Here is a 27,991-nt window from a genome sequence, read left to right on the forward strand (position 1 = left end):
GTGCACATGTGTGTACCTTTACATGTGAAGTCATGTTTTGTTTTTTTGTTTTTTTTAACTTATAAAATGTACAGAGACTTTTTGGTTGATATGCACTTTAAATAAACTGAAGTTGATTATTGGCTTAGTACAGATGTTGGGACTGGGCCAAACACATTCAGACAAAAGGGTAATTTGGAGTCTCAAATTTGAAGAGATATAACTGTTACCCATATATAACTTTTCTAGTTTGTTTAAAAACAAGGTATGATAAAAAGCAGCACCACAAAGTGATTAGTAAATAAAATCATACACAGATAAAGAGGCACAATAAAGATCATTATAATTTATAAATTTAAACACATTTAGAAATAGCACAGGAATCATTTACATAAAAATGTTTCATGGTTAAAGAAGTTATAACTTACATTGGTATTAATTTTACAAGTCTATGGTAAAGGTGTACAAAGAAATTCTGACATTTTAAGAATATGATGGAGATTTTTTGCAGCTTATTTGCTGGTATTTTGATCTCAAGGTGCTTTACTGTGCAGCCACAAGAGGTCTCAACATGAGTGTTTTAAATGGAGCCTCCAGTGACACCATTATATAAACCAGAAGAATGGGCCATAGCTGTGCTCAGCAGATTGGAATGTATTAGTGCTGAAATGTGCCAAGACAGGATGAGACACAGAGCAGTTTGTATAAGCATGTTTCTCCCTGTGCCCTTTAAAAATGCTACAAAAGCTGTGTAGAAAAAATGTATATGGTGTGAATCATCTGAACAGCAGGATTCATGTTGCTCTCCTCCCAGTTATTGCTCAACAGATTAGGACACATGCTGGCTTTCAAAAGATCCATGAAAAGGAAATTGCAACATGTGCTCAAGTCTCCACAGAAGAGGAAGCCAGAGCTGGGGAGGAAACTTCTGAGCTCAGATTTACGTTTTTTTAAAGCAAGAAGATGTTTTTACGAGATTTTCATGTGACCTGAGGGGGCTGTTGATTATACGGAAGGAGTAGAATAACATTAGACGGGTGAGTTCTCTGTTTTGAACAATATTAACACAGAGCTGAGTTATAATACTACTCTGTATGATCAAAATCCCTGACATCACTGTTACTGGCTGTGACACCCCTGCAGGCACGCCTGCTCCACACATGTACTCTTCACAAGATCAATACTTAAGTGCTATGTCAACCAAGCTGATAGAATTTTGTTGGGACCAACACTGGTCACCAAACACCAAAGCTACTTTGGCACACCTTTTTTTCTTTTTATTCACCTCAAACTCCATCTGACACATTTGTGAGGATTCCTGACAGGCAGATGAAGGGGGTTGTTCAACTACATAGGTGGAATACCATTTTATAGTACCTTAACAGTTTCAAACAATTTCTGAGCCACAACATTTTCTTCACTTAACTTTGTCAATATATTCTTAAGTGGAGCTGAAAAAGCTTGCTTATAGGACCCCCAAAGTCAGCATACAGAAATTTCTGCAAATTTTAAGGAAATCACAGTTGGATTTCTTTAAAAATGTAGGGAGTTCTGTATGTGAAAAACACAGTTACGTTTACATCCTTGAGTTGTAACAAAAGTGTTGAATTAGTTTCCTTCCTCGTTCAACATTTCACAAGCCCATTTTTTGAATATTTTGAAACCTGCACCGTTTACATCCATGTTTGCTTGCAATGTCTTCTTCTTTCCTGTCTTTTCTTGGTGCATTGCTGTGTTTCTTAGTGAGTTACCTACATCAGTTGTCAATCAGTGGAAAAGAGTGAAATCTTTGTGTAAAGCACAAGATACAAACAAAACCAACACACGATCATTGCTCCATAGCACCACTAATGGTCAAAACCTCCACAGGTTTTGTTGAGGCTGTGCCTCAACAGCACCCCCAACCAACGGTCAAGCCTACTTATACATGATTAACCTATCCTCTCTTAGTTTTGGCTCCTATTTATATCTCTCTGACCAGCCTAACTGTACGACATTCATTTCCCTTCCTATGTCCATCTTTAACATCCAAAATATATCTCTGCATTTTTTATAATCCTTTAATTGCTAATTGCTGTGACATGGTCTTTGCAAGTGAAATCTTTTTCATACTAGTCCTCCACAGACTGAGTTCGGTTTGAACACAGTTTCTCACACATGATGGTTCAGTATGGATCTTGATCTGTGATGGAAATTTCAATATCTTGAAGGTAATATATTTGCTTGTTAAAGGTGCTATATGTAAGAATTATGTATTAATTATGTATTAAGAATTTAGTTTAAAACATTAAAAAATTAACTAAAATTATCAACAGAATGTGAATAAGTAATGAAATGAGAACTTCCCTGATTTTCTCAGTTGCCTATAACAGCCTGTAGACTGATTTCTATGTAGACTCAGGATGGTTTTGCTGGGAAAACCCAAGGGATGTGATGTTTATGCACGCTGCCTTGCCTCTCACTACAGCATCAACAGGGAGCAACACTAGCTAACGTTAGCTTAGAAATAGAGTCTGCTAACATCAATAAATGACTGGCAGCCGAGCTGGCTATAACATTACTGCAAAGCATGTGGTTTTAGCTGCTTGCGCTGAAGGAGTGTGAGCACGTGCTTGAGCAACAGGATGTGTCATTAATGCGAAGGAATTTCTGATTCTTACATATAGTACCTTTAATATAAAATGTAAATCAGTTAGGCACAATTAGTATGATTTTTAAAAAAAATACTTATCTACTTATTACTTGGCCTAAAACTTTTTAACTTGAATTAATTAGTAAACGAAGCATAATTTCTGTTACATACAGAAACTCAGAATATCAGAGAGGTGAGTGTTAGTCTGTTGTACTGATGGATGCTATGTAAAGGAAAAGATGGTGCTGTGTGTGGAGGCCAAAGGCATTGAAAAATCATTTGTCGCTTCACTCTTATGAAAAAAAGTATTTGAAGTATCTGATGTTGATGTTCAGTGACATTTTGTATAACAGTTCCTCAAAGGCACAGAGTTTCAAACAAGGATTGAATAGGTATGGCTGTGGACCACGAAAACAAGCATTTTCACTGTGAAAAACACATTTGGATCAAATCGACTTGAAATTTTTTAAGCAGAAATGCTAAATATTCTTCTGGAGAATTTACTGTTTTCATTTGGTTTTCTATGATAGTGAACTGAACATATTTGGGTTTTGGAGTAAGTTAAGCCAATATGTCAGCTTGGGCTTTGGGAAATAGAATAATACAATTTTCTGACATTTTATAAACCAAACCATTGATTGAATAATTAAAAATAATTGGCAAATTCATCAATGACGAACAACTTTATTGTGAGACAGTTTTCCCCTTTCAATGCACCTTGGAAGTAGATGAAGTTGTGCCAGTAAACCCAAATCAAATCCATCAGTTGGCAAGGTAATCATTAGTCGATGTCCTATTTCTTACATAAAAATGATTAAATTCAAAACTTCTCAACTTTTAGTGTTAGTCAGTATGCAAAAACACTTACTGTAAATCATCAACTATCCACACAGTCAAAAGACATAATTTAGCAAAACATTACAAGGTGTACACTGTATCTTAATGATGAAACAATGAAAATACCCTTTGTTATCATTGCTGCCCCAAAGTCATATGTAGACCACAAAGAAGTTTTGGGGGGGGAAAGAAGAAGAAAAACATCTTGTGGTTGATACCTTTTTGTCGTGCAAAACAGAAAAGAGAACAGAGCTCATTCCAGCAAGTCAAGATGTGTGTTCTAACTGCCATTTTGTGGCTGTGAATGTAGTTCACGTTTTCTGCAGTGCATCCCGTTTGAGAAAGTGACATTTAATAAGGGATTATGGTCGATGGGAACTGACTCATAGTTGAATGAATGCCTGTGTCTCTTGGTGATTCCTCTATCAAGTGGGGAAACCCAGGTGTGGCTTTATACCTATGCAAGACCGTACTTTGCATTGGTTTTTGGAAGCCTGTCACTGGTAGATGTATACAACATATACATGCATATATAATGCACCTTTATACTCGTTTAGTTTCTTTATTTCTTAAAATTATGAGAATCTTTAAAATAAGGATTTTTAATTCTTTACCATTCAAAACTGAAAGCCCCATTTTCACATGCAGTAACTGACAGAACAATATACTCACAGCAGTTACCAACAGCATAGGACTGTAAATTTTCAGTCATATTAACTGTGAAAAGGCTTATTTTTCATGACATTTCTATATCTATAGAAACATGTGGTAATATTTTGTATGAAACTGAAATTATAGCAACACCTCTGGTCATTTTTTGTCAAGTGTTTGGTCTAAACTTTGTGTTAAATTATCCTAGTGAAAGTACACTAAGTTATTTTGGCTGGGGTTTGGGAAATGTTTCCTGACGGTTTAACAGTAGGTTGACATGCACAGGAAGGTGAACAGAGAGTTGAGAAATGCAATCCAAACACACTCTTCCTTCTCTTTGTCTGTCTTTGTGATTACGTCCCATGGAGGTGGGACAGAGCTGTTGAGTAACTGGCTGTGCTGCATTGTAGAGACTTCATTCTGCATGCATGGGTCAGAGGTGAGGTTTCCTCTGTTAGCTCTGCTGTGTGGTGTAAACTCTCTCATCCTTCCTCCGTCTGTTCAGTGCCTCTGTGTCACTCTGAGGTGAGTCACGATATTCTGCTCAATTTTGCTTATCTGAGGACAGTTCCTACCCTTAGCAGTTAGTGACTGACGGCAAACACAAGTATATTTTCAGATCAGCTACCTTCCTTGTTAGAAACTGAGGGATACTCAGGCTTTGAGGACCACACCGTTCTGGTTTGTGTTTACTGTATTAGAGAAGTGTGTTGTAATATTAGAGGATCTACTATATCCAATAAAGATGGTATCTTTTAAGATTTGTACTGTGTAGAAAGACAGATTGATGCTCCTTCTCTCCTAGTAAACCAATGGAAATGTACCTAAAATAAGTGGCATGGTGTCAATTAATAATAATAAAAACAAAAGAATCAGACAAAAATCAACTACATCAAACATTTGGGGAAACCGTGCAGCTTTTCTTTCTGCGTGTGTTTTGACCGTCAGTGCTATGTAGATGTGTTCTCTACAATAGTGGTAGGGCATTTATGAATACATTTTTTCACATTCTGCATGTCAGAGCCAGGTACATGGAAGATAGGTGGTGAGGCACGTTATGCACCAATAAATAGGTGACCACATTTTTCACCAAGATAGCACAGAATTTGAAACTAAGAGGTTAGCCACACTGTACATGTTAGGCTTTGATCCTTATGAGGTTTTTTGTTGACTAAATTCTTAACTGAGGTTGGGTTAGCTAGGCACGAGCATTAGAATTACTTGATTTTATTTACTGTTAACTGTGCATCTCCTGTTTACTTCTCCTACTGCACTTGCTGTGTTGTAGTTTGTTGAATGCATATAATTTATCCAACAGGAAAATGTTTGTTTTTTTCACTTTCACAACTTTCACTACTGTTTCACAGACTTTTGAGTTGGAAATGCCTCACATTATACAATATGTTGTTCATGCATGCTGCTGCACCCACTTTTTCAGATCTAATTTAGTTGAGTTCATTTGTACATAAAAAACAGAGCTACAGTGGAAAATTGAAGTGCCTCATGGTAAAAAAAAAGTTGTACTGATAAAGACAAAAATGTCCATGTTGAAAAACTGACATAAAAATATTATAAATTAATATTATTTTTCATTTTCACTGAGTTAAATCTTTTAACCAACATCAGTCCTAATCATAAGTACCAAATATTCAGTAATCCTTTAAATGCCAGGTGGTTTACATAATGTCACTATTATTTTATTATGAAAAAAAAACAAAAAAAATGTATTATTTTCTGTATATACTGTATACTAAATGCAAGTCTAGGATATGTCGATGATTAGCAACAACACTGATACTTAAGATGTAGTGTACAAGGAAAAACAAACAAATAAAACAAAAAAGGTTTGGGGCATTTTAATGCGACATGTGAGCTGCTGTTGAAGTGGAGAAAGAGAACAAGAACTGGTTGGTCTGACTCTGACAGGACGTGTCTTGTCTTGTTTTCATGTTTACCAGCAATGAGAAAGCAAATAACACAAATATGAATTTGGGAATGTATAAGACCACAGTGAATGTTTACAAACAGTGATGGATAGATCATCCACAAGCAGCCAAAACCTGTCCGTTAAGCCATTAGCAGAGTAGTTTTGTCGGTCGGCTCAGATTCAGTCGTCCCTCAGGCTGTTGACACTATAAGCGACAAAGCTACAAAACGGCCGTTCATGGCCAGCTAGTGTTGGGCGTCAGTTTGTAGCTTCATGATACCGGCTTCCATTGAAAATGACTTGTAGCCTGTTACTTTGTTGCCAGTAGTCTGAACTCACTGTGTCTTTTGAGAACTGAGATGTTGCAGCATTTGTTTGAGCTGTTTTTTTGTGTCAAATCTTTTCATTGCTGCTCTGACGCTCACTTTTTTTGACCGCTTAGATCCTGCAAAACTCCCGAGTTGGAAAACGTGTTGTGTTACTATGACAACCTGCATCCATGAGTTTTCATTTCAGGTTTTTTCAGGTTGCATTTTAAACTCTTTTTTAATATAGTGATTTTCATATTCATTGCTTATTTATTCTGTTTTGATATGTTCAAAACTTACCATAAAGCTTAGTTAATGTAAATTTCAGTCATTGTTGTAAAAAAGTGGTGAAATATTATTAAAAATGCATTCATCCCGGGACATTTCCATCATACTGTCTGGGGTTTCCTCCTTTCCTCCCTTAAGGGCTGAAATTTGTCTTTTATATTAGAATATTCTCATGTTGTTTTGTCCCTAAACCAGTCCTGCAGAGTGGTGTTTACTACTGTATTGCAGATTTCCGGTGCCTGCTAATACTGTGTCTTTAATTTCAAAGATATTTTCTCAGACATAGTTAAAAATAAACTGGTTTAGAGGCGGGACATCAGAATCAGATGTAGTGTGTTTCTCTTAGGGCCAGCATGTTTCCTCTCAGCAAAGAAAATAATCCTAATCTAATGTTTAACAGAGTCAAGGGGCATTAACATAACAACTCTATGATGCAAAATATGCACACATAGATCAATATATACTTAAGTAGTTAGTATTAGTAGTACATAGTAGTAAGTCCTTGTTTGCATGTGATAAGCTATGTGCTATGTAATACATTATGAAGCGTTACTATAGTGTGACCGGTGAGCTCTCATACAAAGGCTTGTCTGTCATGTGAACAAGTTTTTGCTCATGTTGCAGGTTGTATTGAGGATCTGAGTTTCAATTCTCCATCGTCATTTAGGATCACATCCTCTTCTCCTGCCAAAAAACTGATTTTTTGCTTTGCTCAGCACTTCTCTGTCCTTCTATAATCATGAGAATGTAACACTGATGTGATCATGTCAGTGTAACAGTGCTTTTGAGAGAAAGAGCCTCAAGTTAGTTGAGTTCAAATCAAATTCAGGAGAGATAGAGTCTAATGGATCCAAAGGAGGAGACTGAATGAGAAGCACTGTACACATTTAAGTAGGTTAAAATAATGCCTAGAAATGTTTAAAGGACGAACAGATCTGTAAATCTAATTCACCTGACTGGAGGAAATGAATAAACAATTCTGATAATCAGTCATTGGTCATTAATAATTTATCAAGTAGTACATAATATATACTTTTGTATTTGCTTATTCCAGCCCCTCCAGTGTGAAGATTCACTTTTTCATACAATTTAGAGCTGAAGCAATAAATTCATTAGTTGGTCCAAAGAAAATTAATCTGAAACCTTTTTGATAATCGATTCAGTGTCACTTTTCAACCAAAAATGATAAACTAATTTCATCTTCTGAAATGTGAGGATTTGCTGATTTTCTTTGTGATGCATGATAGAAAACAAAATATCTTTGGGTTTTGGACTGTTGGCCTTGGGCTCTGGGAAATTGTGATGTGCATTTTTTTTACAATTTTTTGTCATTTTATAGTAAAAACCTTTTAATGATTAATAAAGAAAATAAACAGCAGATTAAGCCATAATGAAATTACGGTTAATTACAGCTATAAAATCATCACAATCTAATTAGCTTTGGGCTCTTTTTGCATAATCTGAGGATGTCATCTTGGGCTCTTAGAACTTGTACTTGAAACAATTTTGACATATTGATCATATTGAGACAAAACAAATGATCAAATAAAAAATATTCAATTAATTTACAAGAAAAAAAAATTACTTGTTGCAGCCCTAACTCAATTATTCACATACATTTTAGGTTTTTACAAATTGCGTAGATAAAATTTCCTAAATGTTTTGTTGTGCTGGGGAGAAAATGAGACACAGAGGACCAGATGAAGTCTGGGCCATGTGTTCACTGTAATGTTTTCCTTCCAGCAGTTTAGAATCGGTCCACTGTTTAGTGACTCAGTGTGAACAGTTGAGAAGAACAGCAGGTGAAAGTACATTTTGCTGTAGCCATCTCACGTTTGTCATGTAAGTGAATCATGATGGAAATCTGAGTGTTTATGATGATTCATACCAGAATTGTATCTCGGTGGGCTGTGTGCAACGACTGTTCAAAACATGTATGACAGTACACACAATGACAGTAAAAGAGACAGTAAAATATACTTTATTCATATAATTAATTTTCGAGATTGCCAACATAACTAATTAACAAACATAACTCACAATAAAAACACAGACTCCATGTTGTTGATTAGATCATTATCTGCTCTGTACATTTTCATGTTGTCACAACCTTGGACCTTTGCTCACTCTATATTACTCTGTTTTGCAACCGCTGTCCCACAAACAGATGGACAAAGTTCAAGTGACTGAGCAGATTTGTAAGCCAGCACACTAAGCGAATGCAAACAGAAGTAAATGGACATGTTCCTTTCAGTCAGTTTGTTTTAGTGACATTGAACATTGCACAAATTTGTTCAGTTAGTAGGGGCCATTTCCTAACAGTCTCATTTCTGCCATGTGAGCGTTTTCTACAACACTGCCTTGGATCTTGGTTTACGACATGTCACTTTGTCAAATGAATTCTCACAGAAAAGATCATACTGAAGATTATCTAATCTATCTAAAATCTGTAGAGCAGTTATTGCTTTAAAAAAATCTCAGCAGCCTTGCTCCCTCCTGTCCATGCTCCCCCTGCCCTTCCCTGCACAGGATAAACACATTGGCAATGACTTTTATGTACTGTATGTACCTTTGCTGAGTAAAACCTGGTCTGTGTTACACATTTGAGGGATTTCTCAGTTGTACTCAACAGACACTCAGAAAAATAAAACCTGCTTCTAGTCCACTGGATATTTTGGTAATCACAGGGTGTTACAGACATATTCTAAAATTAAACATTACCACTGTAAACACAGGTATCATGGAATTTGTCCTTGTTTACCACTTGTAGGGTTGGGTTCTGTTATGACCTGGCCAAATGAGAAAACAAGCTTGCTGTTGTTTGGTTCATGTATGCTGGTGTCTGTACTGTACTTTCCCATACACCTCTCTGTGATAGCAAGTGGACTGTCTTTTTGCCATACAGCAGAGTGATGAGTGAAATAACTGTCATGTGAGTTTCAGTAGTTGGAATCTCATTGTAAACTTTATCATATCATATACATGTACATTTTTGAATCTTAGAAACTCAATACATCTGAATCGGGACCTCCAGTATTCTGGGCAGGAAATATGTCCTGTCAATCTGTGCAGTAGCTGAATTGCAAAGTTATCAACATATAATATACGGTTTGTTAGTCATCATTAGCTTTAACATTCAGTCAGAGGTGACTTACTGGTAGTTTGTCATTATAAGAAGTACACAATACAACTTGGATTAAATAACAGAGTTTTAGGGTTTTTTGTATAACATTAGGTACTTAAAATGTTGACACCTAAATAGATTTGATAAGGGATTCAGATCTGTGAATTTGATACTGCTATTAGACCCCACCCCTAACCCTTACTCTTTACTATTTCTATCCATTTGTGAGCTACTTCCTTGTAATAAAATTTGCACCACTTTGCATTAATAGTTTTGGTTCCTCTGAGGCTAGACTGTCTCATTCATAGAGGTGGCACATGATTGGCTTGGCCTTCAGTTTCTGTGTAGTTTTGGTGCAGCTTAGAAGTTGATAGAGGCTGCTAGTCCTAGGGGCGGCTGTGGCTCAGGAGGTAGAGCGGGTCGTCCACTAATCGGAAGATCGGCGGTTCGATTTCTGGCTCCTCCAGTCCACATGCCCCTGTGTCCTTGGGCAAGACACTTAACCCCAAATTGCTCCTGATGTACTGGCTGTGCCATCAGTGTATGAATGTGTGTGAATGGTTAGCTTCCTCTGATAGGCAGGTTGGGACCGTGTATGGTAGCCCCTGTACCCATTCAGCGTATGAATGTGTGTGAATGGGTGAATGTGATTCGTAGTGTAAAAAGTGCTTTGAGTGGTCGGAAGACTAGAAAGGCACTTTACAAGTACAGTCCATTTACCGTTTAGTCTTCTCTGTCATAACCTCATTTTTGCAATTAATCAATTTATCATTCGGTCTATAAAATGTCAGAAAATATTGAAAGATCACACAGTCAAAATTTCCTAAAACCCAATTTGACACCTTTAAATCTCCAAAACTCTCCAAAAAAAGATATTCAATTTAGACCAAAAGAGCAGCAAATTCTTACAGTAGAGAATCTGGAAGCAGAGAATGTTTGGCATCTTTGCTTGAAAAACTAATCGATCAACTGACTAATTGTCTGAGCTCAAAAACCAATGTCTCAAAAATAAATATGGTCATTTAAGGATACTACAGTGCTACACAAATATATCTGCTGTGGATCCTCATATTCAAGTGTCAATGTGAGTGCTGGTAGCCTCAAGGTTAAGAAAGCAGATGTGGATATAAAAAGGCATGATAACAACACAAAATCTTGGCAGTAGCAGCCTTTTTCATTTAACAGTTTCCTGTCAGGAAGGCAGATTTCCATCAGCTGCTGTCTGCAGTTAAGCACAGAGAACCAGTTATACATCGGGATGAAGTAAAGATAAGAAGGTGTTGTAATATGACACATTAGATGTGACAGACAGCTAACAGATAGTGAATACATTGAAAGCATGGTGGCCTGTCATTCAACCCTTGGTAAACAAAAGATTAAAAAAATACAACACTGTCTTAGTCACTGCTCATCCTGTTACACAGCAGAGCACTAACACCTCTAGACCTCTAGTAGTGAGGGAAAGCACTTGCAAGACGTTTTTCTACTACATGTGACGCAATCAGTTCCGATCACTTCAGTCTCCAAAGTCTTACTCCCACATCTCTTCCCACGCTCCTCTCTACTTGGACTTGTCCCAGAGTTGAACTATGCTGTTAAACTGCTCCTCAAACTCTGGATCCTTCTTAACAACATCCAGACGCTGCACTAAAAGACTGGTGTTCTTTTATCGATCTTAATGTATCTTGAAAAAACATTTTTTGATCAAAAGAGCACTTTGTGTTGTAGCTTTTAAAGCTACAACACACAACTTTTTGAACACATTTTTTAATAAGTTCAGATTCACTTTAATGCCGCTTTGTCATACACCCCTACAGATAAAAAAAATATCCACAACTGTTTCAAATGCTTTCTTTTTGTTCTTGTTATATTGCATTAATGCTGAATTGATTAGTCAATTAACAGAAAAATAATCTGCAATCAATTAATTGTGTTGTTTATCAATAAAATTGCTGGATATTTGCTGGTCCCACCCATTGTAATGACTGAGGTTGATGGTTTTCTGTTTTATTCAATCTGACTTGAAATCTCTGGGTTTTGGCATGTTGGTCAACGAGAACAAGTAATTTGCAGACATCACTGACATAACAGTTTATACACTAAGCGACTAACTGATTGATCAAAAAATAATCGACAGAATGATCAACAGTGAAACAATTGTTAGATGCAGCTCAATATTGTATCTATGGCTATTGCACCCTCAGCTTCCTGTTGGGTGCATCTCACAAGGTTTCTCCCACTTTCCTTATGTACTAAAGATTTCTTAAGTATCAGGGAACTTGGGCTCAGAATTTAACATATACAATGAAAATACATAATTTGTTCTTGATAAAAAACATATTCATGCACACTAGATGCTGTGTTGTGGGAAAAAATTGTTGCATGTCTTACAAGACAGGAAGCTTTAGGGATCGTTTGTCCTTTGATTGACTGCAAAGAAATTGCTGATCTGAAAGTTGTGAACAACAAAAGCTGACAGTGAGAGTCAAACCACAGCACATGCAGAACATCACATTTACTGCAGCCTACTCAACCAGTGCACAGTTTTGTTTCCATCTGTGGGTCTTCTTGTAGTGAGATGCTGCAGATTTGTGGTTAAAATAATTTCACTTTCCTCTTCCCACAGCAGTTCAACTCATTTTGTTGCTACTGTTTTTTCATAAAAGCTTCCTTAAAGCTTGTCTTAGTATTGTCCTGACAACACACAAACTATCTGAGCCTTTTTACTTGCAAATTCAGTTGAATTCAATTCACTTTAATGACCACACAGCTGAGTTCTTGAAATTGTTGTGAGATAAACATAATAAGATTCAATAAGGGATTCGAAAGATTCAGATTCCATGAGTGGATTAAATCCTGGATTTGAATTTGATAAAATGCTATCGAACCTCATCCCTAATCATTCAAAATATAAAGTTGTGGGTTTAAAAAACACACTTGGCCACACAAAATGTGTTTGTAACAATGGATCCACCATAAGACCATGTAAAAGTGCAGTGGCAAAGCACCATTTTTTTTCATTTTACATACTATACCATACTATACTATACTATACTATATATACTATCAACTGCTAGTGAAACACTAACACTGCTGCTAAATGTACAGTAGAGGTCACCACGAGCTAGTTGTCATTGAGCTGATCTGTGAATGCATGAGGTGAAGGATGTGGTAGATTAGAATAGCTGCTATCTGTTGAAAACTCACCCATTTGATTGTGGTCTGACAACCAGCCCAAACATAAACAACAGCTTCATTCTCTTGAGGGTTTCTTACTTCTTGGTTTGTTATACTGTACATTATTGATGTCCCATTTTTCAACTTTGATTTTAGTAACAGTGTTTTTAAAAAATGCCAACTTCAAGAGAATAAACTTACAGGTTTTCAGTGTTTCCTCCAGCTTATTTACTGAAAATATGTAAATCTTATCATGGAGTTACATCAAGGCTGACTGGTAGCTGATAATCAGTAAAAGACTTTTTGTCATCCTTTGTTTCTTATCACACACATTTCTAATTATCCCTGGGCCTATTTGAATCAGGTCTAACTGTTCATGGGTCCCTTTTGGATGTGTCTTTTTTAAATTTATGCACTTTGGGTTCAAGTAGGTTTCCACATGTTCATTTCAGATCTATTACTATTACTGGACAGCCAAATGGGTGAGGGACATGTTTGTTCTATGTGTCTTTAAGACATGAATATTTTTATACTCATGTGTTTTGAGGCTGTAAGTTCCTTTGTAAATGGGATTCCTGGATTCAGATCTAATAGGGAAAACTTTAAGAGTTCTGTTTAACTGAGTCACACCAAAATACATCTGTGACTGTTTCCAGCTTTAGTCACATTCTTTAATTACAACCCACCCAGATGACTGGACATACAGTCAGATTAAGCTGGTATTCTGACTGTCTGATACTGGTGGGTTATAAACAACCAATAGTGACCAGATGGTGATGTCCACTGAACTCATCATGAAATTATAATTTCTTCAGTTTCTGTGGCACAAATGAACAAAATGTGTTGCTTCCTATTAATCATTATATCAGCATTCATTCATCAACAGCAGTAATTGAAAAGCTTTCATGAAATGGATCTTGCTGTAGTGTTATCATTAAGCCATAGAGAACAAAAGAAAGATATTTATTACAATATAAAAATGTTTAAGCTTACTTTAATGCATCTAAACAGTTAAGGGGGGGAAGGGAGGGGGTTTCTACTTTTCTTTACTTACTGTATTCTTTAACAGACAGTTTCCAATTTAAATCTTTAATTAAAGAAATGTTCTTGTATGGCTGCTTGTGTTTAGACATCATTTAACATTTAAGATGTTTTTCTTCTTTTGTTGAATAAAAAGGGATTTAGGAAAAACTGACATAATGTCTACAATAGAAAAGGTTAAATGTTTGGTAAAACCACAGTGTTAATGTGATTGGTGTTTCCCGTCATACTGGAGCCACATCCAATTAAAAAAAAAAGTGTGACTGGACTGAAGCCCAACAGTAACTTTACTTCAAAAATATATATTGATAGTATTTGTTCACTATAGTTCATATCATCACAAAAATCTATCAAATATGTAATCTATTGTAAGTACAGATTGTGGTTTTTAAAAACTGGGATTTTTGCAAACTGCTTGCGTGACACAGACTGTGGTCTGGAGTACTGCAGCATCTATAGTAGTTGTATAAGTTGGAGACAATGAGGAAACCACTTTCCCTCAGGATTTGCAGTGCTCATTCACAGATTTACTGGCAAGGCTGAACAAGAAAACTGACTTGACGCTGAGCAGCGTTAAGGAATGCTGGGCCTTGTTCCAGTATCAAAATATTACGCAGCATTTTGTCAGAGCTTCTTTCACAAATGTATTACCAGAATGTTGGTCATCCATGACAGTGGGAGAGAGGTAGAGGGAGGCTGAGAGAGGGAGGTAAAAGCAGAGAGAGGTAAAATCAGACATACTTAACTTAAGAAACATTAAGACAGATAAAGTTTGGCTTAAAATATAAAGATTTTGGTGATTATTGTGTTTTAAAGCCTCTTGTGATCTGTCAGTGTCACTGACAGAACTTCCAGTAAGTTGTCAGCTGTTTGTCAGGACTTCAGGCTCTTGTATCTTTTTCTCCTGTAGCATTTTCACTCTGGCTTCTTGTATACATTCATTGCTAACTTTTGTTTATATCTCTGTTTTTCAGCCATGGGCCTATGTTCTAAACTGGAAAGCCTCCTGTTTTTCCTTGAGCTTTACGGGATCTGTTCAGGATTTCTACAAGGTGAGCTGAGTCACACTGTTTTCTCAAAGAGCTACATGAATACTATAAGAGCTCTGAGACTGTTTAAAACAAATCTGTGCCACAATGTACAGGGAAATGAGATAGTGTTGCAGTGTTGCAATATTATTTTTTACATTTTATCATATTTATATATATATATATATATATATATATATATAAAGTATTACATTTCATATGTTTTTGCCAAGTTGTCAAGTCTAAGTTCAACAGCTGCCTCCAGCCTGTACAGTAGAATTCTGTTGCCCTCTTCTGGACACTGGTGTAATTAGAGTAACTTCAGTGTTTCTGGTTGCTGTGAGCTCTTCAGATGTCTCACACTGATTTCAGACTGTTCTTGGACAAAAGAAAAACAGCAGCAACTGTCAGGCTGCAAGTTAGTTTACTCAAACACCAATGTTGTTATTTTGATTGTAATGTGGTTGAGTTTAAGTAATTCTACTTCAACAATGAAGTGTCACTGAGCAAGACATTTAACTTCTCAGTAGCTCGTTGACCATTAGATGCAGATATGACAGCATACATGCTCAGCAACAAGGTAAACAAAGGCAGAAAATACAGTTTCCTGTTTCTGTGAGACACATTTAGGGAATCCTGAATCTGTTCACACATTAGCAGACTGAACAAAGGTATCACTACTAAAAAGTACATGCCATATATATTATATACAGTATGAATCCTCATTGGAGCTTATGTTTTCTCATATGTGTATGACAGTAAAAAAGCAAAACTGGCTGGTAATATTGGCTTCAGCTGGCAAAATCAAAATCACTTCAGCTTGGAAAAATCCTTCTCAGTGACATAGAGCAGCATGGAAAAATACTGGAGGTCAGGCATTTTGTTCTCTGGCCAGCTCTCAATTCTGAGCTGCTGGTTGAATGCAGGAAAACAACATCCAACTAGGAGGAAGGGTTTGCTGCAAAATCAAATATATAGGATTAGATGACTGATCTGTTTTACCTATTTCTCTATTTATCAAAGTAAAAATAAACATAAGAGCAAATATACTGTAAATAAACATAGCACAAAAAGTAAGGAAATTTGTGTTTGGTAGATTATTTCTTTGTTGTAACAATGCTTCTTGGCAATAAATCTTATACCGTTGGAAAGCCTGTTTATTTTCATTTTAAATGGTGCCACATTTGTAAGGAACATGCATTTGTGGGATGAGCAGCAGAGCTGAGTATGTGGGTTGCACCCATGAAAAATATGCCAAATCTTCTCTGCCAATGCCAAACAGCTTATTCTGCCATTGACTCTTGTTTGGTGTTTGGTGGATTGGATGATTGAAGTTTGAGGAAACAGGACATATTGGCAATTTAACAATTTATTCATTTAACAAACAGGAGCCTCAGTAGCGTGTGGAAGAACCAGACACAGCCACAACAGCCTGGCACCTCCCCCTCATGGCATCCCATTCTTCAACCAGCATTTGTTGCAAGTCAGCCAACGTGGTTGTGTTGGTCACTCTGACACGAATAGCTCACCCAAGCTGATCCCACAAGTGTTCAATGGGGTTGAGGTCAGGACTCCTGGCAGGCCATTCCATCCTCTCCACTCCCAAATTCTGGAGGTAGTCTCTGATAAACCTCACTCTGTGGGGGCGAGCGTTGTCATCTTTGAGGACAGAGTTGGGTCCCAGACTGTGGAGATATGGGATTGCCACTGGTTGCAGAATCTCATCTCAATATCTCTCTGCATTGAGATTGCCTCCAATGATGACAAGCTTCGTTTTTCCAGTGAGGGAGATGCTGCCCCACACCATCACACTGCCTCCACCAAAAGATGTTACTCTATTAGTGCAGCAATCAGCATAGTGTTCTCTGCCTCCTCTCCACACTTTGACCCTATGATGGCAGAATCTGGACTCATCGCTGAACATAACGTTCCTCCACATGTTCAGGTTCCAGTGCATGTGTACCCAACACCAGCGCAAATGGGCCTGACGGTGAAGGGCATTCATGGCAGGCCTCTTGGCAGCCCTATGAGACCAGAGTTTGGCTGTGTGCAGTCTGTTCTGGATTGTCTGGGCAGGGAATTAATCCCACTCTTTTACTTTAAGTTTCCTCTAAAGTAACTTTAGGTTAGGTAAAACACATTGAGTTGAAAAGTGCAATATAAATTAAATTGTCTTGCCTTGCTTTTCAAACAATTATTTATTCCTGGTAAATTCCCAAATTTGACGTTGAAAAGTTTGCTCAGAGTTCTATTAACACTGAATGGATGAATAAATGACAAATCCATTCTTCACTCGTATGTTTTTGTTGCAGAGAACTGTACCAACTACAAGCTCCAGTTTGAGAGGGTTTTCTCTGTTCCCGGGGACGTAGCTATGCTGAATAGCACCTTGGTGTCTCCAGATGTCTTCAACTTCACCTCAGTGCCTTATAACATCACCTGGTATGAGTCAAAGACTGGCAGAGAGCTGAGCAACCAGCCTGGTCAAATCCTGGTGCAAAGGGAGACTCTGTGGTTGCTTAACGTGACGCTGGACGACGACGGGGAATACATCACCATAGTGAGGTACGGTAGCATCAAATAAAATAGAAATAGCATTATAAGTTGGAACATTAAATATAAATTGTGCCCTTATGTGTCACCTATTCTAAATAACATCTGGAGCCGGACATTGTAGCTGTTTTAGGATCTGAAAATGTCTTAGTTTGGTGACTCATAGCGGTAGTATCACAAAAGGCACTGTGGCAGGCAGCAGAGCATGTTGTCACTGCTATAATTAATTCAAGATTCAGGTGTGATAAAAGGAAACTGATGGTAAAATACAAACACTTGCTAAATAGCAGTGAGCCACAGAGCGATGGACTCACAGATATTAGATCTTTAGAGCTTGTGCCATGTGCAGTTTTCCTGAAGTCCTTAAATTTCTCTGCTGTTCTAAATACCATTATTGAGTGAAAGGTTTGACAAGGGTTTGTTGTCCTTAACCTGAGAAGCTCCTGATTCAGCTGCCCATTGCTTGAATATGAACAGATTCTCTTCACTGTACAAAAAAAAAGTAAGAAAAAAAGCAATTTTTCTCCTCTTTGTTTGACAGGACTCCTACTCAGTGCTACAGGCAGACCACCAGGCTGGAGGTGAATCAGCCAGATGCTGGAGAGTGTGTGAGGCCAAAAAAATCTGGTCAAACGCTTATGGGGGGAGTGGATGACAATCTGTTCTGCCCTCTGAAAGACTATATAAAGAAACTGGACAGCTACAACATCACTTCCTCTATCAAGTGGTACAAAGTGAGTTACTGTATGAGAAAGTCTCATTGACTGGTGACATAATTTACACCAGATATTGAGTATTAGTGTCATGTCTTTACAGACATAATCTGGGAACAGCTGTCAGTTTGGCTTAAATATGGTTGGAATTGACACAAAATTGTAATTGTCCTGTACACCACGCAGCAGATCCAATCATGGAGGGTCTTCACTTAGGCTAGATGCTTAATTATGTGCAGTAAGTGTCAGATACAGTACTGGTGCAAATTAAAAGTTATCACATATAGTTTCAATTGTGCATCCTCCAGAAGACTGAAGGAAGTTTAAGCAGGGTCCTGTTTTCCTGTTCTTTGTTTGTTTGTAGAGTTGAACATGATCTGAATCAAGGGTTAAGGGTAGATGGTGTTGTACATTATACAGATTGTAAAGCCATTATGGGCTATGTAAATACAACGAACTTGCTCTCTGCAAGAAAATCCTGCTGTGGCCATGGCATTGTTATGAATTTTACTTGCATCTACTGCCATTATTTCTATGTCAGATGTGTGTATTATTTTCATAACATGATGTACAGTAGTACATCTGGCCCTGAGACCAGCTGTATATAAACTGAGATGTGGTACATGTATGTGAACATGCTAAAAATTCTGGTGAAAGTGTCGTCTTGTGTCAGATATAAGCTGTTTCTGAAATCACTCCTTATTTACTATATAGTGCACTATAATCACCTGACATTTTATTTGAGTGTATAAGAGTGTAAATGTATCCACCATATATTGCCCTTAAAAATGCCACAAAGCAAAGAAAAAAGCAGCATCCATGACATGGACTACTTTCTGCTAACAATTCCACAATGTAATACGCCGCATTTTATAGAGGCGAATATTGACGTTATGCTACTCTACAGTTGTCAGTGAATCTGATGATGGAAAATGATGATTAGTAAGTCCAAAATCTTGATTTGCTGCTCACTTTTGAGTAAACTATTGATTGTCAATAGTATAGGGAGATGTGAATAAGTGAACAAGGGAGTGATGTTTTGTCTGTGGAGCAACTCTACCAGTAAAAGTTTGAAGCACTCATTGGAGGTGTACTGTAGTACTGTAGTAAGTACTGTAATCTCTTCTTTTATGTTGCATGACTTCCTTTAGGCTTGCCTTACAGAGATGACGGTCATTTCTTTGTCTGTTCAGCTTGGTGGTCATCACTACTCATGATGAAAACCTAGTTCTTCTTTCTTCAGCCAAATTAATTTGCGGATGATTATTATAACAAATCTTGACAGTTGTCAATGGGAGGGAACATCTCAAGTCTCATCCTGAATTTATCAAACAGTCAGTCTACGGTTGGATTTGGCTCCTTTTCAGACAGAAAAACTCTGTTGCATACAGGGATGTGGCAGGTTTTAATCTGCTCACCAAGTTACTAACAAGACTGTCTCTCATAGAAAGAATTTGTTAGTTGTTGTTTTTTACAAATCGTCATAATATAAAGCCTGATTTACTTTTATATTTCCTTTTCTCTTCCAGGATTGTAACCTCATAGTAGATGGAAAGGACAATATTACCTACTGGGACAAGACCAAACTGATGATTAAAGGGGTGATGCCCCACCACAACGGCTCCTACACCTGCATTCTTACCTTCACCCTTGGTGGCGTCACAGGATCTGTGTCAGAGACCATTGAGGCTTGGGTCAAAGGTTAGAACTGAGATGAATAATTGAATGATTGAGAGAGAGGGACTTCATGCTATTTGTCCGGAACATGATAAAATGATTACAACAGCATGTGCTATATTTAATATGTTTTAATTTTTAAAATCACCAAATTTACAAGCAACCACTAGTGAGTAGTGCAAAGGTCATAGCAGCCTGACAAGAGAATACTTTAGAATTTAGCGCCACCAAATGGCAGTGGGGCTTACTGAGTTTTCACCAACCTGGCAACTCCTTGATATGGTTCCATGTACAGCACATTTGAATGATTAGACAACCTCAACCTCTGTTACCATATGTATGAGCCACGCATGTATTTCATGTTGTCTTTCTTTTCAGAGGACTATTGTTTGGTTCCGGAAGTGCAGGAACCAGCCAATGAAATCATCAAGGCAGAGATGGGTGAGCCTCTACCTGTAACATATTTTTTAGAAATGTTTTGCAATTTAACATGTGTATTGAGGAGATTGACATCAGCACTGTGTCAAAAATGCAGCCCCCTCATTCATTTCAGTTCTTTTGGGACCACTTTGATGGCACAACAGGGGTCCCAATGAAAAGGATTTCAGCAAAAAAATCATCTGCAAAAAAAAGTTTAACCTGGCTCAGTGTTTGCTGCAACACAATGAAATGTCATCTAACAATGCACTATGCACTGTACCAATTAAGTACAAGTGGCAAATTCAAGGTGGTACAATACTTTGCAATGTGAACTGTGGTATTCTACTCTTAACCTCGCTATCATCAAATCAGAGGATAAAATGATTGTAGTTGTAAAGTTTTACATCAGAGTTGGAAAATCCTGTCTTGTATTATAAACCACTGTGAAGTCTTTTGACTCATGATAAGCTTTTACAATTATTGATGTATTATTCCAACCAGACTTGTACCTGTAAGATACTTTCACACACACACAGTGCCATTTTTGGTCTGAACTGGTCCGAGGCCCTTAGCTGACATACATCATAGTCTGTTTAAGATATACGTCTGGAAAATATTTGGAAATGTTCCATTTTTATGTTTTTAAATATCTATATATTTGATAGATTAAGAGAAATTGTTTTATTTATTTATTATGGTTTTTTTTGTGCATGTGTTTAGGGTCCAGTTTCAAGCGGAGGTGCCTGGTGTTTGTGCCGGGTGGCGGGTGGCCCATGATTGATATCTTTTGGTTGGTCAGAAACGAATTCGTTTTCAGCACTAACCCCTCTGACCATTTCTACACATCAGAAACACGGTCAGCACACTTACTTTTCCTTTCATTTGTTTTGTTTTATCTACTGCTTTTTAGGTACAATAAGTGAGAGATATATGGTATTTGCGTGAGGGGGCAGGAAAACTCAGCTGACATATGGCCCAAACATATTGTCACAAAGTTGTTTTTAGCAAAATTATATTCAGATTATACTAGCAAAAGATTTAAAATTATTGATTAATGCAGCTTTAATCCCATTCAAAATATCTTGCAGACTGGAATCAATCAGAACTGGGTCAAGTAAGCATGTACAACTAAACCAAGACTAAAGAGTAGACAGAAGTAGAATATTCAGTATAAAGAATAGAGACAGCTGCTCTATCCAGGCACAGACAGTGAAGCCCTACATTTTGTTGTATTAACTTTCTTTTTTCTCATCTCTCTGTCCTTAACAGTATGTGGAGTCAGGACAGTCCCAGAAAAGGTGTGTGGTTGGAGCGGATGCTGATGTTTTCTAAGCTGACGGAGGAGGATTTCAACATCAACTATACCTGTCGCGCATACAGTGACCGGGGAAATCCTGTGGGATATTTTACTCTGTTACCAGCAGGTAAAAACAGAGTAAACCTCTCAAACTCCTGATTCCTCTTATTAATTTGTTCTTGTTATTTCTGAAGGCTGTCAGATATTTCTAGTAGCCAGTTTACCGTAAAGGTTCTCTGTTCTAGGGCTCTAGCTTTCTGCACAGCCCTGTTTGGTTTTGACATTTTGAATTGTGTCTCAGCTGTGGATTTCACAATGGTTCTCTATGGGAAAATCTCCTTACAGACACATACTGTAGCAGCCACCTGAGAAATAAAGATATTGATGTTCCACTGGGAAATTTAGACATGGCTGAGATGTTACTTGATTTAAGACAACTTTTAATAATGATTAGGGCTGCGTCCAATAATTGATTATTTTTACTATATGTCAGTTATTTTCTTGATCAATTGATTAACCATTTGGTTTATTAAATGTCAGTTTGTTTTGTCCAGTGAGGCTGGAACCAGTGATTTTTTGCATTTTTGCTTAATAAAATACATAAATAATTAAACAATTATCAAAATTGTTACCAATACATTTTCTGGCAATCATACTTCACATCGTGTTTGTATGCATATATCCCCCCACCAAAAAATTAGATTTCTTTTTTTGCAATAATTTTTGAATACTGGTCAATTAATGTAAGGCCTAGTCCACATGGATATTTTTGAAAACAGGGTTTTTCCCTCTTTCATACTCAAAAAAAAAATCTGGTCCACACAGGCACTTGTTTTTTTTAAAAAAAATCTCTGTCCAAATTAAAATGCAGAAACACTGTCAAGAGCATGCCAAACCAACAGGTGGTGATATAACGCTTACCTGCAATGGTGCTTTCTGATGCCTCTGTTCCTCAATAGAGTGGCTGTACATTTATGTGTAAAAATATAAAAAGTCCTGTTAGCAAGGTTAGAGCCAGCACTGTTTTGGTCACGTCCATCATTGCACGAAATGTCGCCTCATATAAATAGAGGAGATAACGATAACGACATTCAAAGTCAAAATTTCTGTTTTCCCTGTCTAAATGTCAACACTGAAACAGAGTTCCTGAATGTCCTCACTCTGGAAGGAGAACAGGTCTGTTTTCAGTGACCTAAAATGCAGTTTGCATGCAGACGACAGGCCAAAACACATAGAAAAAGCTACGTTTTCAAAAATATCCATGTATGTGTGGACTAGGCCTAAGATGGACCTTCATTTCTGAAAGACAACCAGTAGAGGGTGCAGGTCAACACTTTTCATCCCCACTTAAAAGGCCTTTTTCACAGCTGACTTGTAATTGTAATAGTAGGAAAAGCAAAGGGGTTATGAGAAACATTAACAACGCACCTGAATGGCTACTAAATTGAATTCAGCCATCATTTATTTTATTATTTACACCTGTGCTTTTCTTACTGTGACAAAATTTCTTCCGTCGAAAAGACTTAGGACACAAAAGACTACATGGCCACATTCAAAGCTGCAGGTCTTTTGATGCCTGCTGGATTGTGCGCAATCATTACAAAAGAAACAGCTGATACTGAGTCCAATAATTGTGTAGACAAGTTTTAAAAGAGGGCTTGAGAGAGAAGTTCCTAACCCTAACCCTGGCTCTTTTCTCACTTCTGCATAACTGGCCAATCATGTGGTGAAGTAGGTGTGAATGTCAGGTTTTAGAAATTTACACAAATTGTTGTAAACAGCACCCCTAATCTGACATCAAAAAATGATGGGGGGAGGGGAGAGTTATTTTGGCCTTTCATCAAGTTACTGACAGAATTAACATTAATTAGTGACAGCTGATATGATCTGCCACTAGTGACGTTAACCGGTGAAAGCGACAGTCAATGCTGGCTAAAAATGAGAAGCTGCTACCTGAATGTTTTGTACACTACTTTTTGCTAATAAGAAAGAGAATTAGAGGCAGAGTACAGTGAATCTGTGTGTTTTGCCAAGCTCTGTGTCTATATAAGGAGCAAAATGCTCGCTTTGTAGACTGTTAGAGCAGCCCTGCAATACTGGCAATACCGAACAGTACAGTACAGTAATGAAACAGTAAAGAAAGGATTGACATTTGTAAATGTCTCTACTCTCAACACACATTCATGGTGGAGAAATCATATGTCCTGTATTTGTGATGTCCATCTCTACAGAGCCCGACCTCATACTTCCCATGGGATTGGTGTTTGGTGGTGTGACGGTTCTCTTTATCATCAGTGTCATCGTCTACTACCTTTTCAAGGTTGACATTGTGCTGTGGTTCAGACGAGCATTTCCCATCTTCTATACCAATACAGGTAACATTACACTGCAGTTTTGTAATTAGTAACGAGCTCTTTTTTACATAAAGTATGCAATGTAATAATGCCAGCCCACGCAAAAAATATGCAAACACTCCAATATAGAAAACCCCACAGTGATGGTTTGACTTCTCATCACACACACATACAGTACCCCCACATACATCACAACTATCATACCAGAGTGCATGTGTCAACAGTGAGAGCGAACAAAGGAAACCACAGGGCCACCTCCACTGCTTCTGATCAAATGTCATCTTCTGAGTATGCAACAGAAGGACCTTGTAACAGCCGTGACATTAGCTAGCTTTTTGGCTAACTACAGAAATCATTTAGTAACAGTTAAAGTGCAGCATGTGTTTTCCAGCAGCTGTCAGCACTAAAAATGCTAGGGCTGCTGTTCATTTACTCACTAGAACAGTCTTACTGACTGTTTCACAAATAAATGTGGCTTTACACCACTCAACTACTGTGCTGTATGAGAGGAGGTGACTGACCGCAGTGACTAGCTTACTGTAGAAACACAGGCTGACAGGACTGCTGTCAGACTTATTTGGGTCATACAAAAAAGAAGAAATGAGGGGGCATGGCTTAAGATCACTCAAGTAACATATTTCACATGTGAATGAGCACCTTATCATGAAGACATGTAACAGACCAACAAATGCTGATTATGTTCTTCTTACCACTGCTTACCGAGACATATCAGTATCAGAGGTTGAGAACCATTTTTTCTCACCTGAGCAAAAACACCAACCACTAAATATGCTTCTTTTTTCTGTGTCAGATTTGGATGGAAAGCTGTATGATGCCTACGTGGCATACCCACAGAACTGTCTGGATGGGTTCAACGAACAAGTGGAGACATTTGCCCTTCACACACTGCCTCAAGTGTTGGAAAAGGCCTGCGGTTACAAACTCTTCATAGCAGGCCGTGACTGTCTGCCCGGGCAGGGTAAGTCACCTACATGGCGGAGATAGCATTGTAGTATTGACTCAGATTTGGAGATGACAGGTGTCCACTGTAGAAATGTGTTTTCAATGCAACTTTGCTCAGAAAAATCCTTCCTGGCTTTAAAGTTATAATGCCAAGTTGAAGCACCGTTTCTTAGGTTGTCACTACTAATATCATATTTTTAGTCACCCAATCATGCACCGTATAGTATTTGTCATGGCAGTGCTGATAAAAGGAGCCACATTTTGACTTATAGATACTTTGTAGGCAGCTATCTATGTTTCTTTGTTTAGTAACCCACCAATCAAACAATGGTTGGCCAATTGCTTTCATTTTCATTGGAAAACTGGTGTAAATCTGTGCTTCTCAACCTTTTTGGATTGTGGCCCCTCAAAACAATACAGTGTCTACCATTGAAAACACTGGTCGAAATCATAGTATTAGAGTTAGTTCACTAATATACCCTTTATGTACAGCAATGTTGGTACTCATCACATATCAAGCTCATGTTTATCTAATCAAACTCCACTACGTGTCTTAATCCTCTGTTTCCTCTCTGCAGCCATAGTTGACTCAGTGGATAACAACATACAAGCCAGCCGCCGCCTCCTCCTGCTCTACAACGCCTCTACTTTCACCGGCAAAAGCCACACCAGCAGCGTTAGTAGCTATAATAACAACAACATCTCCAAGAATAGTGATGGTATCAATAATAATGAAAGCAAGACCAGTGACAACAATAGCATGAGTTTTGATGGAGTCTACTCAGATATGAGGCAACAGTTGGAGTGTGTGGCAGCAATGCACAGAGCGCTACTGGATGCATCTCTCAAGGTGAGAAAAAACACTTTCATGTGTATTCTTGACAGCAGATTAGAGGTAGAGCTGTCTTGGAGGAACAAACAATCTCAAAGATTCTCTCAGAGTAATGAATAATGTGAGAAGGGTTGCTCTTAATGACCAACCCACAGATAACTGCAACCAGCTCTGCAATCAGCTCTTTTAGCCCTTTTAGCTCATTGCTTAGGTTTTATGCGCATTTGCAGTATGGTTCAGTCTCAGGGCTCTCATGAGCCCTATTTCCCACAGAAGGCAACTTTTTTTCAGAAACGATCTCTGCTAAACCACTGGACACAACATACAAGGCACCAAATGCCAGAGAGGCAAAGTTATCAACTAGCTGGTGATAAAAGTGGACTATCTAGCAGCTAAAGAGATATTTCTCTCAGGAGTTGGTAAAGACCAAACCAGAGCTAAAAGGAGAGTGAGTACTGGACTTGCATTCATGAGGTGAAGAGAAACAACTCCAAAATAATAGAAAATAATGCTTATGTTGCCCTGTGTCTTCCTGATATGTAAATAGGCAACAATTCACTCACAGGTTAGCAACAACTTAAGAGGGAGATAATATGTCACGGCTGTATGTCTGTCAGCTTGGTGGAGTTCTTCTGCCCCAGAGTGGCAAATGAATGCAGGTTTAATGATTCACAAGGAAACATCAGACGTCAGAGTTTCCTCAGAACACTTACAGCATACAACTTGTTGTATACAACTATAATTGCTCCCATTTGCTTTTCAGGTGGTTCTAGTTGAGTTGGAAAAGGTCACCCCTGCTCAGCTGGCTCTCTTCCCAGAGTCAGTGCGTCACCTGAGGAAGAAGCAGGGGGCTGTGTGCTGGTGGAAGAACCAGAGGACGAAGCAAAGGTGGAAGACATGTATGAGGAGAGAAGATGAGGAGAAAGGCGGACAGGATGCAGAGTTATCGCCATCCCTCTCCCCTTCCTCCAGGTTTTGGAAGGAGATGAAGTATCATATGCCTGTGAGGGGCAAGAGGGTGGTGTACCCTGAGAAAACTGCCCTGCTGAACTTGTGATGGTGTTATTACATGTGTTTGTGAACTGCTGGACCAGAGGGAAGCTGGTTTCAGATGCAAATGTGTATAGAGGTGAATTCCCTATCACACAGAAAATACACACACACTGTTTTGTTAATATAAGTTGTGAGTCACGCTGTCAGAGTCAGGGTTACAGCATGGATGCATTTCTGCACATTTGTCCTTTGACTATCAATTCTTCTGTTTCAAGTAGCACATCTATGACAGCAAGTGGCTCATAACTGTACAATGCAGAGCATTCACTGAAGCACAAAGTAACGGATCTCAATAAGGAGCAAGATGTTTTGCTCAAATATGCCACAGCAGTACCTCACACCTGATGTACAGATCATCACAGTGCCTGGGATATACTGCTGGTAGCCTGCCTCTGTATGAACTGTCGACATTCCCTGGAAGGTGGAGGCTGCAGAACGACATGGACGAAGGACTGATCAAACCAAATGATCATGTATGACTGTAAAATGTACATATGTATGATGAAAAGTGTAAATATATAGTTTTTTTTTTTTTTTAAATTCTAACACAATGACTCATAGCTAATACAGACAACAAATCAATCAAATCCAGTAAACAACAAGAAAAAAGGGCTGGGGAGGTTAATCCACACAGTTCAAGTCAGCAAACTTTTAACAAGTGGAAACTTGCACAGAAGTCTTATTTACACAAGACAGTCTTTCCTGTCTGTCAGGCTTCAGAAGAGTTGCTGAGAAGGGTGACCACATAGTGTTATACTTATCCAGAGAGTCATCAGTGTAAACAACTCTTTCAAGTTCAGAAATTTTCAATAGTGCAGTGAAAAGTGTAAATATGTAAAAGTCAAGCAGCAAAGTGTGAGCTTTATATCATTTGTACTATTGTTCATTTACTGTTAATGAACAACAGGTAAATAACTGTAAAGAGCAGCTGCCAAGGGAGGGAAATGTTTTTAACAACAGGTCATTCTACATCTTTTAGTTGTAGTAATTTCAGCCTTCAGCATTACTTACAATGTTGAAAGGTAAACCTAATGAGATTTGATAAGGAATTCAGAAGGATTCCGATTCAATAAATGGATTTGATACCAGATTTGAGTTTGATTTAATGCTGTCAAACCCCACACCTACATGCTTATA

General features: G+C 38.0%; 1 protein-coding gene across 4 annotated transcripts; it reads left to right on the forward strand.

Annotated features, from left to right (window-relative positions):
- Nucleotides 1–658: 658 nt before the first annotated feature.
- On the forward strand, nucleotides 659–27,383 carry LOC122992042 (interleukin-1 receptor type 1-like). Of its 4 annotated transcripts, none has more exons than XM_044365588.1 (12): nucleotides 659–1,016; nucleotides 14,939–15,016; nucleotides 17,305–17,557; nucleotides 18,087–18,279; nucleotides 19,788–19,959; nucleotides 20,314–20,376; nucleotides 21,076–21,211; nucleotides 21,625–21,779; nucleotides 23,884–24,027; nucleotides 24,818–24,985; nucleotides 25,548–25,819; nucleotides 26,565–27,383. In XM_044365588.1, exons 2-12 carry the CDS (start codon nucleotides 14,941–14,943, stop codon nucleotides 26,856–26,858), a joined length of 1,926 nt encoding a protein of 641 aa, XP_044221523.1. In that variant the 5' UTR covers nucleotides 659–1,016; nucleotides 14,939–14,940; the 3' UTR covers nucleotides 26,859–27,383. The 4 variants fall into 4 exon arrangements, with proteins under 4 accessions (XP_044221523.1, XP_044221522.1, XP_044221524.1 ...); XM_044365587.1 differs by lacking the exon at nucleotides 659–1,016 and adding an exon at nucleotides 4,499–4,624; XM_044365589.1 differs by lacking the exon at nucleotides 659–1,016 and adding an exon at nucleotides 14,597–14,689.
- The last annotated feature ends 608 nt before the right edge of the window (nucleotides 27,384–27,991 follow it).

Source organism: Thunnus albacares, chromosome 11, assembly GCF_914725855.1.
Source record: "Thunnus albacares chromosome 11, fThuAlb1.1, whole genome shotgun sequence".
NCBI lineage: Eukaryota > Metazoa > Chordata > Actinopteri > Scombriformes > Scombridae > Thunnus > Thunnus albacares.